The sequence below is a fragment of the Tachyglossus aculeatus genome, chromosome 17 (assembly GCF_015852505.1).
Source record: "Tachyglossus aculeatus isolate mTacAcu1 chromosome 17, mTacAcu1.pri, whole genome shotgun sequence".
NCBI classification, from domain to species: Eukaryota; Metazoa; Chordata; class Mammalia; order Monotremata; family Tachyglossidae; genus Tachyglossus; species Tachyglossus aculeatus.
The window spans coordinates 58,656,573-58,676,906 of NC_052082.1; the positions used below are offsets into that span (position 1 = coordinate 58,656,573).

The window sequence follows — 20,334 nt, forward strand, 5'->3', positions numbered from 1 at the left end:
ACTTCACTTTTCTGTGCCTCAGTTCCCTCATCTGTAAAACGGGGATTAAGACTGTGAGCCCCCCCGCCGAGGGACAACCTGATCACCTTGTAACCACCTCAGCGCTTAGAACAGTGCTTTGCACATAGTAAGCGCTTAATAAGTGCCATTAAGTGGCGGAGCCGGGATTAGAACCCATGACCTCTGACTTCCAAGCCCGGACTCTTTCCACTGAGCCACGGTGCTTCTCTACGTAAGTCAGTTGCATTTACTGAGCACTTACTGTGTGCACAGCACGGAACTAAGCACTTGGGAGAGTACAACGCAACAATCAACGGACACATTCCCTGCCCACCACGAGTGTCACCGTACCTCGTTCAAGCCTGTCCCGCCATCGACCCCCGGCCCACGTCCTCCCCCGGGCCTGGAATGCCCCCAATCCCACTGCCCATCCGCCAAGCTAGCTCTCTTCCTCCCTACAAGGCCCTGCTGAGAGCTCACCTCCTCCAGGAGGCCTTCCCAGACTGAGCCCCTTCCTTCCTCTCCCCCTCGTCCCCCTCTCCATCCCCCCATCTTACCTCCTTCCCTTCCCCACAGCACCTGTATATATGTATATATGTTTGTACTTTTATTACTCTATTTATTTATTTTACTTGTCCATATCTATTCTATTTATTTTATTTTGTTAGTATGTCTGGTTTTGTTCTCCGTCTCCCCCTTTTAGACTGTGAGCCCCCTGTTGGGTAGGGACTGTCTCTATATGTTGCCAACTTGGACTTCCCAAGCGCTTAGTACAGTGCTCTGCACATAGTAAGCGCTCAATAAATACGACTGATGATGATGATGAGTGTCGGCCTGGAGGAGGAGGTCCTTGCTCTCGCTGGGCAGTAGGTTGCTGAAGTAATACTGCGGCATCAGCTGCACGAAGCTGAGAGCGGGGGCACCACGGGCACCGGGCAGAGAGGAAGAGGCGGGGGGCGACCTCAGCCGACTGCCGGATTGCCCTGGTGCTCCTGCTCCCCCATCTCATTCATTCATTCATTCATTCATTCATTCAATCAATCGTATTTATTGAGCGCTTACTATGTGCAGGCCCCCAGGAGGCCTTCCCAGACTGAGCCCCCTCCTTCCTCTCCCCCTCCACCCTCTCTCCATCCCCCCCCGCCTTACCTCCTTCCCCTCCCCACAGCACCTGTATATATGTTTGTGCATATTTATTACTCTATTTTATTTGTACATATTTATTCTATTTATTTTATTTTGTTAATATGTTTTGTTTTGTTGTCTGTCTCCCCCTTCTAGACTGCGAGCCCACTGTTGGGTAGGGACCGTCTCTAGATGTTGCCAACCTGGACTTCCCAAGCGCTCAGTCCAGTGCTCTGCACACAGTAAGCGCTCAATAAATACGACTGAATGAATGAACGAGTCTAAGGGGGGGGGACAGAGACATAACAAAAATAAATAAATAGAATTTCAGATATGTGTATAAGTCACTGTGGGGCTGGGAGAGGGGAATGAGTCTCATCCCTGCCCGCGAGGGGATTCCGGTCTCCCGGGGGGAGGCAGAAATCCCGACAGGTTCCGGTCCGAGGAGGAAGACATCCCTCACGATGGGATAATTATTATTATTATTATTAGACTGTGAGCCCGTTGTTGGGTAGGGACCGTCTCTATGTGTCACCAACTTGTACTTCCCAGGCGCTTGGTACAGTGCTCTGCACACAGTAAGCGCTCATAAATACAACTGAATGAATGAATGAGGGCTGAGTGTGGAGCGAGGGGGCACCCCAGTTCAAAGTGAACCCTATTTATTTTACTTGTCCATATTTACTCTTCTATCTATTCTGTTAATGATGTGCATTTAACTTTTATTCTGCTTGTTCTGACGACTTGACACCCGTCCACATGTTTTGCTTTGTCCTCTGTCTCCCCCTTCTAGACTGTGAGCCCGTTGTTGGGTAGGGACCGTCTCTATAGGTCGCCGACTTGTACTTCCCAAGCGCTTAGTACAGTGCTCTGCACACAGTAAGCGCTCAATAAATACGATCGAGTGAATGAATGAATGAGTAAAGGGAGCAAGTCAGGGTGAAGCCAAAGGGAGTGGGGGAAGAGGAAAGGGGGGCTTAGTCGGGGAAGGCCTCTCGGAGGAGGCGCGCCTTCAACGGGGCTTGCAGGAAACACAGAAAGGCTTGCCCCCCCCTTCCACCTTACCTCACTGATCTCCTACTTCGACCTCACTCCTCTAGCGCTACCTCGCTTACTGTACCCCAATCTCGTCTATCTCACCCCCACCCGCTCTCCCACATCCTGCCTCGGGCCTGGAACGTCCTCCCCCTCAGACCACCTCTCTTCCCGCCTTCAAAGCCTTCTTAAGAGAAGAGAGGCAGCGTGGCCAGCACTTGCCGAGCCCTTAGTTCAGCGCTCTGCACATAGTAAGTGCTCTATAAGTACGATTGATTGATTAAAGTTGGGGAGGGGGAGAGGGGGGCCACTGTCAATGTCTCTGGAAGCCCATTTTCTTAGGTTTACACGAGCCTAAACCCCCTTATATAGTCCTTCTCCCTCTCTAGACTGTCAGCTCATTGTGGGCAGGGAACGCGTCTGTTTACTGTTGTAGCAACTCTCCCAAGTGCTTAGTATGCTGCTCTGCACACAGTAAGCACTCAATAGATACAGTTGATGGATTGACTGCTAAGCGCTCGGGAGAGTCCAGGATTAGTAGACACATTCCCTTCCCACAGTGAGGTTACAGTCTAGAGGGGGGAGAAAGACAATATAATTTATATATATGTACAGAAGTGCTGTGGAGCGGGTGGGGTGAATACTAAATGCCCAAAGGGTACTCTCCCAAGTGCTTAGTATGCTGCTCTGCACACAGTAAGCACTCACTAGATACGGTTGATGGACTGACTGCTAAGCGCTCGGGAGAGTCCAGGATTAGTAGACACATTCCCTTCCCACAGTGAGGTTACAGTCTAGAGGGGGAGAAAGACAATATAATTTATATATATATGTAGATAAGTGCTGTGGAGCGGGTGGGGTGAATACTAAATGCCCAAAGGGTTGATGGGACGGACAGCTAAGCGCTTGGGACGGCCCCGGACGGCTTGCCGGATTGCCCTGGTGCTCCTGCTCCCTCATCTCATTCATTCATTCATTCATTCATTCAATCAATCGTATTTATTGAGCCCCGGGCTTGGGAGTCAGAGGACGGGGGTCCTAATCGCGACTCCGCCACTTGCCCGCTGTGTGACGGTGGGCAAGCTACTTAACTTCTCTGTGCCTCAGTCACCTCATCCGGAAAATGGGGATTAAGACTGGGAGCCCCACGTGGGACACCCTGATTAACTTGTGACTACCCCAGGGCTTAGAACAATGCTTGGCACACGGTAAGCGCTTCACAAATACCATAATTATTATTAAGGCCACCTCTCCAAGAGGCCTTCCCCGCTTAAGCTCTCTTACTAGACTCCCTGTCATTTCGGTGTCATGTATGCCCTTGGTTCTGTACCCTTTGGGCATTTAGTATTCACCCACCTGCTCCACAGCACTTCTGTACATATATATAAATTATATTGTCTTTCTCCCCCTCTAGACTGTAACCTCACTGTGGGAAGGAAATGTGTCTACTAATCCTGGACTCCACCGAGCGCTTAGCAGTCAGTCCATCAACCGTATCTACTGAGTGGTTACTGTGTGCAGAGCAGCATACTAAGCACTTGGGAGAGTACCCTTTGAGCATTTAGTATTCACCCCACCTGCTCCACAGCACTTATGTACATATATAAAAATTATATTGTCTTTCTCCCCCTCTAGACTGTAACCTTACTGTGGGAAGGGAATGGGTCTACTAATCCTGGACTCTCCTGAGCGCTCAGCAGTCATTCCATCAACCGTATCAACTGAGTGCTTACTGTGTGCAGAGCAGCATACTAAGCACTTGGAAGAGTACCCTTTGGGCATTTAGTATTCACCCCACCTGCTCCACAGCACTTATGTACATATATATAAATTATATTGTCTTTCTCCCCCTCTAGACTGTAACCTCACTGTGGGAAGGGAATGTGTCTACTAATCCTGGACTCTCCCGGGCGCTTAGCAGTCAGTCCATCAACCGTATCGAGTGCTTACTGTGTGCAGAGCAGCATACTAAGCACTTGGGAGAGTACCCCTTGGGCATTTAATATTCACCCCACCCGCTCCATAGCACTTATGTACTCCAGGAGGCCTTCCCAGACTGAGCCCCTTCCTTCCTCTCCCCCTCGTCCCCCTCTCCATCCCCCCAACTTACCTCCTTCCCTTCCCCACAGCACCTGGATATATGGATATATGTTTGTACATATTTATTACTCTATTTATTTATTTATTTTACTTGTACATATCTATTCTATTTATCTTATTTTGTTAGTATGTTTGGTTTTGTTCTCTGTCTCCCCCTTTTAGACTGTGAGCCCACTGTTGGGTAGGGACTGTCTCTATATGTTGCCAATTTGTACTTCCCAAGCGCTTAGTACAGTGCTCTGCACATAGTGAGCGCTCAATACGATTGATGATGATGATGATGATGATATATATAAGTTATATTGTTTTTCTCCCCCTCTAGACTGTAACCCCACTGTGGGAAGGAAATGTGTCTACTAATCCTGGACTCTCCCGAGCGCTTAGCAGTCAGTCCATCAACCGTATCTATTGAGTGCTTACTGTGTGCAGAGCAGCATACTAAGCGCTTGGGAGAGTACCCTTTGGGCATTTAGTATTCACCCCACCCACTCCACAGCACTTCTATACATATATATAAATTATATTGTCTTTCTCCCCCTCTAGACTGTAACCTCACTGTGGGAAGGGAATGTGTCTACTAATCCTGGACTCTCCCGAGCGATTAGCAGTCAGTCCATCAACCGTATCTAGTGAGTGCTTACTGTGTGCAGAGCAGCATATTAAGCACTTGGGAGAGTATACTACAACAGTAAACAGACACGTTCCCTGCCCACAATGAGCTGACAGTCTAGAGAGGGAGAAGGACAATATAAGGGGGTTTAGGCTCGTGTAAACCTAAGAAAATGTGCTTCCAGAGACATTGACAGTGGCCCCCCTCTCCCTTCCCCAACTTCAATCAATCAATTGTACTTATAGAGCACTTACCATGTGCAGGGCACTGAACTAAGTGCTTGGCAGAGTACAATATAGCAGAATTAGCAGATGTGCTTCCTGCCCATAGGGAGCTGACGGTCTTGAAGGGGAGACAGACATCAGCATAAATAAATAAGCCATTTATAATACTTTAAAGATATCTACGCGGTCAAAAATCAAATTTCCAAAGGAAAACGACCAATTTCAGGTCGGCAGCTCCAAACCCTAGTTTTCTAAAAGCCCAGTTAGGGTAGCCAAGACTCCCTCTGAAGCCCTGGGGGCGGCGGGGGGGACGCGATACAGGTAGCCGGGGGCAACGAGGCTGGGGGGACACGGGGGGAAGAGGAAGAGAGGCACTTACTAGAGAGTATCTGGAGGACCGATGATCAGCACTTCCCACCGGTATAGGTCATTGTCGTCTATCAGACCTGCTGAAAACCCTTCCACTGGGTTTTTGTTGAGTTCTGGAAAAACAAGGAAAAGTCTGGTCAGGGACTCCGGCCCCTCCATCATCGTTCCCACGGGACGGTAACTCGCCGAGAGCCGGGAAGAACACAGCGGCGCGAGGCGGGGAACCTCGAGGCGCAGATGGTCATCGGGTCAGTTGAGCCGCGAGTGACCGACAGGACTGAGTTTGTGGCGAGACCGTAAAGCATCATTATCATCAATCGTATTTATTGAGTGCTTACTGTGTGCAGAGCACTGTACTAAGCGCTTGGGAAGTACAAGTTGGCAACACAACAGTAAAGCACTGTGGAGAATGTTCCTGAGAAGAACGAGCCTGAAGGCAATCTCCACAGAGCACCTACGCAAGGAGGGGGCGGGAGCCAGAAATAATAATAATAATAATAATAACATTGATATTTGTTAAGCACTCACTATGTGCAAGGCACTGTTCTAAGCACCGGGGTAGATACAAGGTAATCAGGTTGTCCCACGTGGGGCTCACAGTCTTCATCCCCATTTTACAGATGAGGGAACTGAGGCCCAGAGAAGTGAAGTGACTTGCCCAAAGTCGCACAGCTGACAAGTGGCGGGGCCGGGATTTGAACCCACGGTCTCTGACTCCAAAGCCCGGGCTCCTTCCGCTGCGCCATGCTGCTTCCTCAGAGCGTGAGGAAATATCAATCAATCAATCGCATTTATTGAGCACTTACTGTGTGCAGAGCACTGTACTAAGCGCTTGGGAAGTACAAATTGGCAACATATAGAGACGGTCCCTACCCAACAGTGGGCTCACAGTCTAAAAGGGGGAGAATTCTCAGAGAAGCAGCATGGCCTAGTGGATAGAGCCCGGGCCTGGGAGAGAGGAGGACCTGGGTTCTAATCCCAGCTCCACCACTTGTCTGCTGGGCAACCTTGGGCAAACCACTTCCCTGGGCCTCACTTTCCTCATCTGTAAAATGGGGATTAAGACTGTAATATGTATATATGTTTGTACATATTTATTACTCTATTTATTTATTTATTTTACTTGCACATATCTATTCTTTTTATTTTATTTTGTTAGTATGTTTGGTTTTGTTCTCTGTCTTCCCCTTTTAGACTGTGAGCCCACTGTTGGGTAGGGACTGTCTCTATACGTTGCCAATTTGTACTTCCAAAGCGCTTAGTACAGTGCTCTGCACATAGTAAGCGCTCAATAAATACGATTGATTGATTGCTTGATTGATAGTAAGCGCTCAATAAATACGATTGATGATGATGATGATGACTGCATCCAACCTGATTACTTTGTATCTACTCCGGCGCTTAGCACAGTGCCCGGCACACAGTAACTGCTTAACAATTGCCATGAAAACAAACAAACAAAAACCTAACCAGCGTGAAAACTGGGTCCATGGGGATGACGGGAGAAATTCTCCTTGGCTTCAAAGGTTCCTCTGTTTCCCCATGTTCTTCCCAGCTCGTCCCAAATGACATCCCTTAGCTCTCTGGCCTGGTGGAGACAGCAGCTCTTGGGTTGTGAGCCCTCTCATTTAGGGCTATGAATCTCTTTAAAGGGGAGGTGGAGGGGTGGGGACCCTCAGTTTTAGGGCATGGATGCCGAATTACAATTATTATTATTATTGCAATTATTAATAATAATGATAATAGTGGTATTAAGCACTTACTAGGTGCTAGCACTGAACTACTTGTACATATCTCTTCTATTTATTTTATTGTGTTAGTATGTTTGGTTTTGTTCTCTGTCTCCCCCTTTTAGACTGTGAGCCCACTGTTGGGTAGGGACTGTCTCTAGATGTTGCCAATTTGTACTTCCCAAGCGCTTAGTAATAATAACAATAATAATAATGGCATTTGCTAAGTGCTTACTATGTGCAAAGCATTGTTCTAAGCGCTGGGGGGATACAAGGTGATCAGGTTGTCCCACGTGGGGCTCACAGTCTTCATCCCCATTTTACAGATGAGGGAACGGAGGCTCCGAGAAGTGAAGTGACTTGCCCAAAGTCACACAGCTGACAATTGGTGGAGCCGGGATCCGAACCCATGACCTCTGACTCCAAAGCCCGGGCTCTTTCCACTGAGCCATGCTGCTTCTCTTAGTACAGTGCTCTGCCCATAGTAAGCGCTCAATAAATACGATTGATGATGATGATGATGACTGTCTCTGTCTGTTGCCACCTTGGACTTCCCAAGCGCTTAGTACAGTGCTCTGCACATGGTAAGCGCTCAATAAATACGATTGATGATGATGATAACTAAGCAACAGAGTTCATTCGGTATCATCAAGTGGACAGAGTCCCTGTTCCACATGGGGCTCGCAGTTTAAGCAGGAGGGACAAAATGATAATTTTCAATAGGGTATTTGTTAAGTACATACTGTGTGTCAAGCACCGTTCTAAATGCTGGGGTAGATACACGCTAATCATGTTGGACAGAGTCCCAGTCCCACACAGGGTTAACGCTCCTTAATCCCCATTTTACAGATGAGGTCCCTGAGGCCCAGAAGTGAACTGACTTGCCCCAGGTCCGCAGCACACAAGTGGCGGAGCCAGGATTGGAACCCAGGTCCTTTAGACTTCCAGGCCTGGGTTCCGTCCAGGAGAAGCAGCGGGGCTCAGTGGAAAGAGCATGGGCTTTGGAGTCAGAGGTCATGGATTCGAATCCCAGCACTGCCACATATTCATTCATTCATTCGATCATATTTATTGAGCGCTTACTGTGTGCAGAACACTGCACTAAGCGCTTGGGAAGTCCAAGTTGGCAACATATAGAGATGGTCCCTACCTGACAACAGGCTCACAGTCTAGAAGTCACACACAGGCACACCTGTATATATGTTTGTACGTATTTATTACTCTATTTTACTTGTACGTATCTATTTATTTTACTTTGTTAACATGTTTTGTTTTGTTCTCTGTCTCCCCCTTCTAGACTGTGAGCCCACTGTTGGGTAGGGACCGTCTCTCTATGTTGCCAACTTGGACTTCCCAAGCGCTTAGTACAGTGCTCTGCACACAGTAAGCGCTCAATAAATACGATTGATTGATTGATTGATTGATTAGAAGGGTGAGACAGACAACAAAACAAAGCATGTGGACAGGTGTCAGAACAAAAAGAATTAAAGCTAAGTGCACATCATTAACAAAATAAGTAGAATAGTAAATATGTACAAGTAAAATTGAGTAATAAATCTGCACAAACATACATACAGGTGCTGTGGGGAGGGGAAGAGGAGTGCTGAGAAATAGTCATGACTGAACTCCTTAAAATCAGCCTATTTCCTGAGCGCTTTCGTAAATCTGTAAAAGCTATTTACTGAGTGCTCCGTAAGATCCTCCTGTTTACTGACCGCTTTCGGAAATGTCAAATTGTCCTATTTACTGAGCGCTCGTAAATCCCTAAAACCGTAATGACTGAGCACTTTCGTAACTTTTTAAAATCAGCCCATTTACTGAGCGGTCTCGTAAATCCCTAAAATCAGCCTATTTACTGAACGCTTTCATAAATCCGTCAAATCGTCCTATTTACTGAGCGCTCTCGTAAGTGTTTTGTTGTCTGTCTCCCTCCTCTAGCCTGTGAGCCCGTTGTTGGGTAGGGACTGTCCCTATATGTTGCCGACCTGTACTTCCCAAGCGCTTAGTACAGTGCTCTGCACACAGTAAGCGCTCAATAAATGCGATTGAATGAATGAATGAAAGGGGAGGAGGGTCGGGATCTGCTGTGTGACCTTGGGCAAGTCACTTAGCTTCTCTGAGCCTCAGTTACCTCATCTGTAGAAATGGGGATTAAGACTGTGATCCCCACGTGGGACAACTTGATCACATCGTATCCCCCCCAGCGCTTAGAACAGCGCTTTGCATTCATTCATTCAATCGTATTTATTGAGCACATACTGTGTGCTGAGCACTGTACCAAGCACTTGGGCAGTACAAGTTGGCAACATATAGAGACGCTCCCTACCCAACAGTGGGCTCACAAGTAAGCGCTTAACAAATGCCATTATTATTATTACTAGGGCACGCTGCTTCCCAGCTTTTCAGGAAGAGGGCCTGAATCCCCATTTTACAGATGAGGACGCTGAAGCTCAGTGGAGCTAAGTTGAAAAGAAATTAGAAACGGCCACCACCGGCGCGCCAAAACAGCCCAGCCCGCACCCTCCGCTGCTAATCTCCTCACCGTACCTCGTTCTCGCCTGTCCCGCCGTCGACCCCCGGCCCATGTCATCCTCCGGGCCCGGAATGCCCCCAATCCCTCTGCCCATCTGCCAAGCTAGCTCTCTTCATAATAATAATAATAATAATAATAATGTTGGTATTTGTTAAGCGCTTACTATGTGCAAAGCACTGTTCTAAGCGCTTGGGGGAATACAAAGTGATCAGGTTGTCCCACGTGGGGCTCACAGTCTTAATCCCCATTTTACAGACTAGGTAACTGAGGCTCAGAGAAGTTAAGTGACTTGCCCAAGGTCACACAGCAGACATGTGGCGGAGTCGGGATACGAACCTGTGACCTCTGACTCCAAAGCCCGTGCTCTTTCCACTGAGCCACGCTGCTTCATCCCTTCAAGGCCCTACTGAGAGCTCACCTCCTCCAGGAGGCCTTCCCACACTCAGCCCCTTCCTTCCTCTCCCCCTTGTCCCCCTCTCCGTCCCCCCCATCTTACCTCCTTCCCTTCCCCACAGCACCTGTATATATGTTTGTACATATTTATTACTCTATTTTACTTGTACATATCTATTCTATTTATTTTATTTTGTTAGTACGTTTGGTTTTGTTCTCTGTCTCCCCCTTTTAGACTGTGAGCCCACTGTTGGGTAGGGACCGTCTCTATATGTTGCCAATTTGTACTTCCCAAGCGCTTAGTCCAGTGCTCTGCACATAGTAAGCGCTCAATAAATACGATTGATGATGATGATGATGAAGAGGACCGCTCCCCCGCTTCAGCTGGGGGCCGGGGGCTCGACCTGGACCGGGCCGCAGTTGTCGGTTGGAGGGCCGGGAAAGGGATCTGGGGGCGGCAGCCGGATATAACAGCCGAAGCTGGATTTCTGGGAGTCTCCCCCGTCCTTCCAGCGGCCCTGACTCGGAGCGCCGAAGACGCCACAGAAACCCCAGGCGGCATCACGCGCTGTGGGGAGCACCGGGATGGAGGACCAATCAATCAATCAATCGTATTTATTGAGCGCTTCCTGTGTGCAGGGCACCGTCCTAAGCGCTTGGGAAGTACAAGGTGGCAACATCTAGAGACGGTCCCTACCCAACAACGGGCTCTCAGTCTAGAAGGGGGAGACGGACAACGGAACAAAACTTGTGGACGGGTGTCAAGTCGTCGGAACAAATAGAATTAAGGCTAAATGCACGTCAGTAACAAAATAAATAGAATAGTCAATCTGTACAAGTAAAATAAATAGAGTCATAGATCTGGACAAACATACACAGGTGCTGTGGGGAGGGGAAGGAGGTGGGATGGGGGGGAATGGGGAGGAGGAGAAGAAAAAGGGGGAAAAAGACCAGATTCAACGGCCCCTCCTCACCCACCCCTCAATCTTCACTTCCTACAGCCCAGCCCCGGGCGGGCTTCAGGACACCAGTCTTCTAGACTGTGAGCCCGCTGTCGGGTAGGGACCGTCTCTATATGTTGCCAACTTGGACTTCCCAAGCGCTCAGTACAGTGCCCTGCACCCAGTAAGCGCTCAATAAATACGACTGAATGAATGACAACGCCCGGTGTCGACCGTTTAAGGCTACAAGGTTCAGTCAAGTAAGCGCTCGGGAATGGACCACCGAGGAACGACCTGGGGCGGGCCCTCGAGGAGCAGCGGCAACAAGCCTCCCCATAGGAGACAGTCGGGACCAGGGGCTGGGTCATCATCATCATCAATCGTATTTATTGAGCGCTTACTGTGTGCAATCAATCAATCAATCGTATTTATTGAGCGCTTACTGTGTGCAGAGCACTGTACCAAGCGCTTGGGAAGTACAAGTTAGCAACACATAGAGACGGTCCCTACCCAACAGTGGGCTCACAGTCTAAAAGGGGGAGACAGAGAACAAAACCAAACATACTAACAAAATAAAATAAATAGAATAGATATGTACAGGCAAAATAAATAAATAAATAAATAGTCATGAATGACTATTCCATGTATTTTGTTAATGATGTGCATTTAGCTTTAATTCTATTTGTTCTGACGACTGGACACCTGTCCACATGTTTGGTTTTGTTGTCCGTCTCCCCCTTCTAGACGGTGAGCCCGTTGTCGGGTAGGGACCGTCTCTATAAGTTGCCAACTTGCACTTCCCAAGCGCTTAGTACAGTGCTCTGCGCACAGCAAGCGCTCAATCAATACGACTGAATGAATGAGTGAAGGGGAAAAGCAGCCACGAGGCCAGGAGGGGGCGTCCCAGTTGTACGCTCCAAGCGCTTAGTTCAGTGCTCTGTAGAGAAGCGGTGTGGCTCAGTGGGAAGAGCCCGGGCTCTGGAGTCAGAGGTCATGGGTTCGAATCCCGGCTCTGCCAATTGTCAGCCGTGTGACTTTGGGCAAGTCACTTCACTTCTCTGGGCCTCAGTTACCTCATCTGGAAAATGGGGATTAAGACTGTGAGCCCCACGTGGGACAACCTGATCCCCTTGTATCCCCCCCCCCCAGCGCTTAGAACAGTGCTTTGCACATAGTAAGCGCTCAATAAATACGATTGAATGAATGAATGCTCTGCACACAGTAAGCGCTCAATAAATACGATTGAATACGATCTCCTTCCCTTCCCCACAGCACCTGCATATATGTATATATGTTTGTACTAATTTATTACTCTATTTATTTATTTTACTTGTACATATCTATTCTATTGATTTTATTTTGTTACTATGTTTGGTTTTGTTCTCTGTCTCCCCTTTTTAGACTGTGAGCCCGCTGTTGGGTAGGGACTGTCTCTAGATGTTGCCAATTTGTACTTCCCAAGCGCTTAGTACAGTGCTCTGCACATAGTAAGCGCTCAATAAATATGATTGATGATGATGATAGTAAGCACTCAATAAATACGATTGAATGAATGAATGCTCTGCACACAGTAAGCGCTCAATAAATACGATTGAATACGATCTCCTTCCCTTCCCCACAGCACCTGTATATATGTCTATATGTTTGTACATATTTATTACTCTATTTATTTATTTTATTTGTACATATCTATTCTATTGATTTTATTTTGTTACTATGTTTGGTTTTGTTCTCTGTCTCCCTCTTTTAGACTGTGAGCCTGTTGTTGGGTAGGGACTGTCTCAATATGTTGCCAATTTGTGCTTCCCAAGCGCTAAGTACAGTGCTCTGCACATAGTAAGCGCTCAAGAAATACGATTGATGATGATGATGCACACAGTAAGCGCTCAATAAATACGATTGAATACGATCTCCTTCCCTTCCCCCCAGCACCTGTATATATGTCTATATGTTTGTACATATTTATTACTCTATTTATTTATTTATTTTACTTGTACATATCTAGTCTATTGATTTTATTTTGTTACTCTGGTTGGTTTTGCTCTCTGTCTCCCCCTTTTAGACTGTGAGCCCGCTGTTGGGTAGGGACTGTCTCTAGATGTTGCCAATTTGTACTTCCCAAGCGCTTAGTACAGTGCTCTGCACATAGTAAGCGCTCAATAAATACGACTGATGATGATGATAGTAAGCGCTCAATAAATACGATTGAATGAGTGAATGCTCTGCACACAGTAAGCGCTCAATAAATACGATTGAATACGATCTCCTTCCCTTCCCCACAGCACCTGCATATATGTATATATGTTTGTACATATTTATTACTCTATTTATTTATTTTACTTGTACATATCTATCCTATTTATTTTATTTTGTTAGTATGTTTGGTTTTGTTCTCTGTCTCCCCCTTTTAGACTGTGAGCCCCCTGTTGGGTAGGAACTGTCTCTATATGTTGCCAATTTGTACTTCCCAAGCGCTTAGTACAGTGCTCTGCACACAGTAAGTGCTCAATAAATACGATTGATGATGATGATGATAGTAAGCACTCAATAAATACGATTGAATGAATGAATGCTCTGCACACAGTAAGCGCTCAATAAATACGATTGAATACGCTCTCCTTCCCTTCCCCACAGCACCTGTATATATGTCTATATGTTTGTACATATTTATTACTCTATTTATTTATTGATTTTACTTGTACATATCTATTCTATTTATTTTATTTTGTTACTATGCTTGGTTTTGTTCTCTGTCTCCCCCTTTTAGACTGTGAGCCCACTGTTGGGTAGGGACCGTCTCTAGATGTTGCCAACTTGTACTTCCCAAGTGCTTAGTACAGTGCTCTGCACATAGTAAGCGCTCAATAAATACGATTGATGATGATGATGATGATTGAATGAATGAATGAATGAATGAATGAATGAATGATGGGGAAAAGCACCCACGAGGCCAGGAGGGGGCGTCCCAGGCCAAGGCAGTGGGCCAGGACGGATTTCCGAAACTAGGGATGAGGTGGTTGTGACATGGTACTCGCCCACGCGCTTAGTACACTGCCTTGTACACAGTAAGCACTCAATAAAGCTGATGCAATGAATGACTCAACGACTGCTCTACACATAGTGAGCGCTCAATAAATACCCCCTTCTCTCCTTCTCCAGCCCAGCCCGCACCCTCCGCTCCTCCGCCGCTAATCATCATCATCAATCGTATTTATTTAGCGCTTACTATGTGCAGAGCACTGTACTAAGCGCTTGGGAAGTACAAATTGGCAGCATATAGAGACAGTCCCTACCCAACAGTGGGCTCACAGTCTAAAAGGGGGGAGACAGAGAACAAAACCAAACATACTAACAAAATAAAATAAATAGAATAGATATGTACAAATAAAATAAATGATCTAATCTCCTCACCGTACCTCGTTCTCGCCCATCCCGCCGTCGACCCCCGGCCCACGTCATCCCCCGGGCCCGGAATGCCCCCAATCCCTCTGCCCATCCGCCAAGCTAGCTCTCTTCCTCCCTTCAAGGCCCTACTGAGAGCTCACCTCCTCCAGGAGGCCTTCCCACACTGAGCCCCTTCCTTCCTCTCCCCCTCGTCCCCCTCTCCATCCCCCCATCTTACCTCCTTCCCTTCCCCACAGCACCTGTATATATGGATATATGTTTGTACATATTTATTACTCTATTTATTTATTTTACTTGTACATATCTATTCTATTTATTTTATTTTGTTAGTATGTTTGGTTTTGTTCTCTGTCTCCCCCTTTTAGACTGTGAGCCCACTGTTGGGTAGGGACTGTCTCTATGTGTTGCCAATTTGTGCTTCCCAAGCGCTTAGTACAGTGCTCTGCACATAGTAAGCGCTCAATAAATACGATTGATGATGATGATTGATTGACCGGCCCGAGGGGCCCACCGGGCCAACTTCGTGAACATAAAAGTCGCTATCGGGGGAACTACCCCAGTGTTGGCGACGCTGCTGACCTCCCCCCTCCCACGGCACTGGTGTCTCATGAACCTCCCCTCCCCGGGGTCCTACCACAGGTGTGTCGTCTGTCCCCCCCCAAAGCCCCCCATGCTGAGGTCCAGCGGCGATACAACACCAACTAAACAGAAAAGGCCTCCGGGCGGCTAGATGCAATGATAGCTCGTAATAATAATAATAATAATAATAATAATAATGATGGTATTTGCTAAGCGCTTACTATGTGCAAAGCACCGTTCTAAGTGCTGGGGGGGTTACAAGGTGATCAGGTTGTCCCACAGGGGGGCTGACAGTCTTAATCCCCATTTGACAGAGGAGGGAATTGAGGCCCAGAGAAGTTGAGTGACTTGCCCAAAGTCACACGGCTGACAACTGGTGGAGCTGGGATAATAATAATAATACTAATGATGGCATGTTAAGCGCTTACTATGTGCAGATCACTATTCTAAGCGCTGGGCAGGGGGGACACACACAAAGTGATCAAGTTGTCCCACCTGGGGCTCACGGTCTTAATCCCCATTTTACAGATGAGGTAACTGAGGCTCAGAGAAGTTAAGTGACTTGCCCAAGGTCACACCCAGCAGGCATGTGGCGGAGTCGGGATTCGAACCCACAGCCTCTGACTCCAAAGCCCGTGCTCTTTCCACTGAGCCACGCTGGATATGTGGCACTTTTCACCCCACGCTGACATTCATTCATTCACTCATTCAAATCGTATTCATTGCGCGCTTACTGTGTGCAGAGCACTGTACTAAGCGCTTGGGAAGTACAAGTTGGCAACATCTAGAGACGGTCCCTACCCGACAACGGGCTCACAGTCTAGAAGGGGGAGGCGGACAACAAAACAAAACACGTGGACAGGTGTCAAGGCATCAGAATAAATAGAAATAAAGCTAGATGCACATCCTTAACAAAATATATAGAATATATCTATCTATCTTTCTCTCTCTATATAGATAGATAGATATCTATCCGCTATCTATATATCTAGATATATATTCTATATCTATCTATCTATAGCTAGATAGATATCTAGATATCTATCTAGCTATAGATAGATATTCTATATATATATCTATAGATAGATAGATATATTCTAGATATATATCTATATCTATATAGATATATATATTCTAGATATCTATCTATCTATCTATCTATTCTATATATATCTATATATAGAATATATACATAGAGAAAATATATAGAATAGTAAATATATATCTATAGATAGATATATTCTACATATACAGAATCTAGAATATATATATTCTAGATATATATCTATCTATAGATATATACATACTCTCTATATATATCTATATATATAGAATATATATAGAGAGAAAATATATAGAATAGTAAATATGTAAAATAAAGTAAAATAAATAGAGTAATAGATCTGTACAAACATATATACAGGTGCTATGGGGAGGGGAAGGAGGTAGGGCGGGGGGATGGGGAGGAGGAGAGGAAGGAGGAGGCTCAGTGTGGGAAGGCCTCCTGGAGGAGGTGAGATCTCAGTAGGGCTTTGCAGGGAGGAAGAGAGCGAGCTTGGCGGATGGGCAGAGGGATTGGGGGCATTCCAGGCCCAGGGGATGATGTGGGCCGGGGGTCGACGGCGGGACGGGCGAGAACGAGGCCTAACGGTGAGGAGATTAGCGGCAGAGGAGCGGAGGGTGCGGGCTGGGCTGGAGAAGGACAGAAGGGAGGTGAGGTAGGAGGGGGCCAGGGGATGGACAGCCTGGAAGCCCAGGGTGAGGAGTTTCTGCCTGATGCGCAGATTGATTGGTAGCCACTGGAGATTTTTGAGGAGGGGAGTAACATGCCCAGAGCGTTTCTGGACAAAGACAATCCGGGCAGCAGCGTGAAGTATGGATTGAAGTGGGGAGAGACAGGAGGATGGGAGATCAGAGGGAAGGCTGATGCAGTGACCGGTTCACCATTTCCCTCCACCGTACACGGGCGCCGGCGGCAATGACGGGGCCAGAGCATCCGACCAGATCTGAGGCAAAAACCCCGTGGGTATTTTTAGCAAGGTGAGAGGTGAGACGTGCCGCATCTAGCTCGTCAGCTGGCTAGAAGAGTTTGGCCCCCGCGCTTCTGAAATGGCTTTCGAACGGAACCCATTCGATGCAGAGAGGCGGAGCGGACTAGAGATCGGAGCACGGGCCTGGGAGTTGGAAGGATCTGGGTTCTAATCCCCGCTCTGGCACTTGTCTGCTGCGTGACCCTGGGTTCATCACTTCACTTCCCTGTGCCCCAGTGACCTCGTCCGTAAATGGGGTTGAAGACGGTGAGCCCCATATGGGACATGGACGGTGTCTGCTCTGATCGGCCCCGCACTTCTGAAATGGCTTTCGAACGTGGCCCAGACGGAACCCATTCGATGCCCTACTGAGAGCTCACCTCCTCCAGGAGGCCTTCCCAGACTGAGCCCCTTCCTTCCTCTCCCCCTCGTCCCCCTCTCCACCCCCGCCCTCATCTTACCTCCTTCCCTTCCCCACAGCACCTGGATATATGTATATATCATCAATCGTATTTACTGAGCGCTTACTATGTGCAGAGCACTGTACTAAGCGCTTGGGAAGTACAAATTGGCAACATATAGAGACAGTCCCTACCCAACAGTGGGCTCACAGTCTAAAAGGGGGAGACAGAGAACAAAACCAAACATACTAACAAAATAAAATAAAATATATGTTTGTACATATTTGTTACTCTATTTATTTATTGATTTCACTTGTACAAATCTATTCTATTTATTTTATTTTGTTAGTATGTTTGATTTTGTTCTCTGTCTCCCCCTTTTAGACTGTGAGCCCGCTGTTGGGTAGGGACTGTCTCTATATGTTGCCAACTTGTACTTCCCAAGCGCTTAGTACGGTGCTCTGCACACACTAAGCGCTCAATAAATACGATTGATGATGATGATGATGCAGAGGGGAGGAGCGGACTAGTGATCAGAGCACGGGCCTGGGAGTTGGAAGGATCTGGGTTCTAATCCCCGCTCTGGCACTTATAATAATAATAATAATAATAATAATAATAATGATGATGGCATTTGTGAAGCGCTTACTAGGTGCAAAGCACTGTTCTAAGTGCTGGGGGGATACAAGGTGATCAGGTTGTCCCACGTGGGGCTCACAGTCTTCATCCCCCTTTTACAGATGAGGGAACTGAGGCTCAGAGAAGTTAGGTGACTTGCCCAGGGTCACACAGCAGACGTGTGGCGGAGTCGGGACTGGAACCCATGACCTCTGACTCCAAAGCCCGGGCTCTTTCCACTGAGCCACGCTGCTTCTCTGTCTGCTGCGTGACCCTGGGTTCATCACTTCACTTCCCTGTGCCCCAGCGACCTCGTCCGGAAAATGGGGTTGAAGACGGTGAGCCCCATGTCTGACATGGACGGTGTCTGCTCTGATCGTCCTGTACTAACCCGGTGCTCAGCACAGTGCCTGGCACATAGTAAGCGCTTAACGATTACCATAAAACCAACAAATAATTTGTGTGGAAGCGCCTGGTGGACAGGGAACCAGCTCTCTGCTTCTGTTGAGCTCCCCAATGCTGCTCACAGGGCCCAAGGTAAGCCTTGCAGCTGCATTAATCAATCAATCAGTCATATTTATTGAGCGCTTATTGCGTGCAGGGCACTGTACTAAGCGCTTGGGAAGTGCAAGTTGGCAACATTACCAAGCATGAGGTTCTGGAACGTTCTTTCGTCACTGAGTCTGTCCCCCGTCCCACTTGAAATGACAAATCGACCGGGGTGTCGGCCCATTGTGGGGAGGGAATGTGTCTGTTCATTGTTATATTGCACTCACCCAAGCACTTTGTATTTACTCAATCATTCGTTAAGCGTTTGCTGTGTGCAGAGCACTGTACTAAGCGCTTGGGAAAGGACAGAGAAGCAGCGTGGCTCAGTGGAAAGAGCCCGGGCTTTGGGGTCAGAGGTCATGGGTTCAAATCCCGGCTCCGCCAATTGTCAGCTGTGTGACTCTGGGCAAGTCACTTCACTTCCCCGGGCCTCAGTTACCTCATCTCAAAAATGGGGATTAAGACTGTAAGCCCTCCATGGGACAACCTGATCACCTTGTAACCTCCCCAGCGCTTAGAACAGTGCTTTGAACATAGTAAGCGCTTAATAAATGCCATTATTATTATTACAATGCAACAATAAATAGCGACATTCCCTTCCCACAACGAGCTCGTAGTACAGTGCTCTGCACACAGTAAGGGCTCAATAAATACAATCAATCAATCAATCAATCGCATTTATTGAGCGCTTACTGTGTGCAGAGCACTGTACTAAGCGCTTGGGAAGTACAAGTGGGCAACATATAGAGACAGTCCCTACCCAACAGTGGGCTCACTGAATGAATGAATGAATGGTGCTTAGAGAAGTAGGGTGGCTCAGTGGAAAGAGCACAGGCTTTGGAGTCAGAGGTCATGGGTTCAAATCCCGGCTCCACCAATTGTCGGCTGTGTGACTTTGGGCAAGTCACTTAACTTCTCTGTGCCTCAGTTACCTTACCTGGAAAATGGGGATGAAGACTGTGAGCCCTCCCCGTGGGCCAACCTGATCACCTTGTAACCTCTCCAGCACTTAGAACAGTGCTTTGCACATAGTAAGCGCTTAATAAATGCCATCGTTATTATTATTATTATTATCATCAAGCGCTTACTATGTGCACAGCACTGGACGAAGCGCTGGGGAGAGTACAACAGAGTTGACAGACATGATAGCTGTCTCTATACGTTGCCAACTTGTACTTCCCAAGCGCTTAGTACAGTGCTCTGCACACAGTATGCGCTCAATAAATACGATTGATGATGATGATGATGATACCGGCCCACAAGGAGCTTGCAGACTAGAGGGAGGAAACAGATGTTAATAGAAATAAATAAATTACAGTTATGGGCGTCAGTGCTGTGGGGCGGGGAGCTAAGACCCAAGTGCTTAAGGGGTCCAGACCTGAGTGTACCGACGACATGGAAGGGCGACCACACACTGCATTAAAAATAGCCCACGGTGGACCCTGTCCTCCACAGGTAAGATCAGGAAGCTTAATCTCTTGATTGGTGTTTTATGCGAATTAATTCATAAATGCATTATTATTACAACGCAACAATAAACAGCAACATTCCCTGTCCACAACGAGCTCGTAGTCTAGTGCTCTGCGCACGGTAAGGGCTCAATAAATACACCTGAATGAATGAATGAATGGTGCCTAGAGACCCTGATTAGCACCATTAGCACGGCTTAATGGAAAGAGCCCGGGCTTGGGA

The 20,334-nt window shown here is 47.3% G+C and overlaps 1 protein-coding gene across 1 annotated transcript in view; it reads right to left on the reverse strand.

Moving 5' to 3' along the window:
• The window catches only part of UBE2G1 (ubiquitin conjugating enzyme E2 G1), a 73,731-nt gene that overhangs the window by 10,027 nt on the left and 43,370 nt on the right, over window positions 1-20,334 (reverse strand). Inside the window, exon 2 of the mRNA XM_038759660.1 lies at window positions 5,474-5,576. Within this exon, the coding sequence (XP_038615588.1) occupies window positions 5,474-5,576 (103 nt within the window). The remainder of the gene's footprint in view (window positions 1-5,473; window positions 5,577-20,334) is intronic.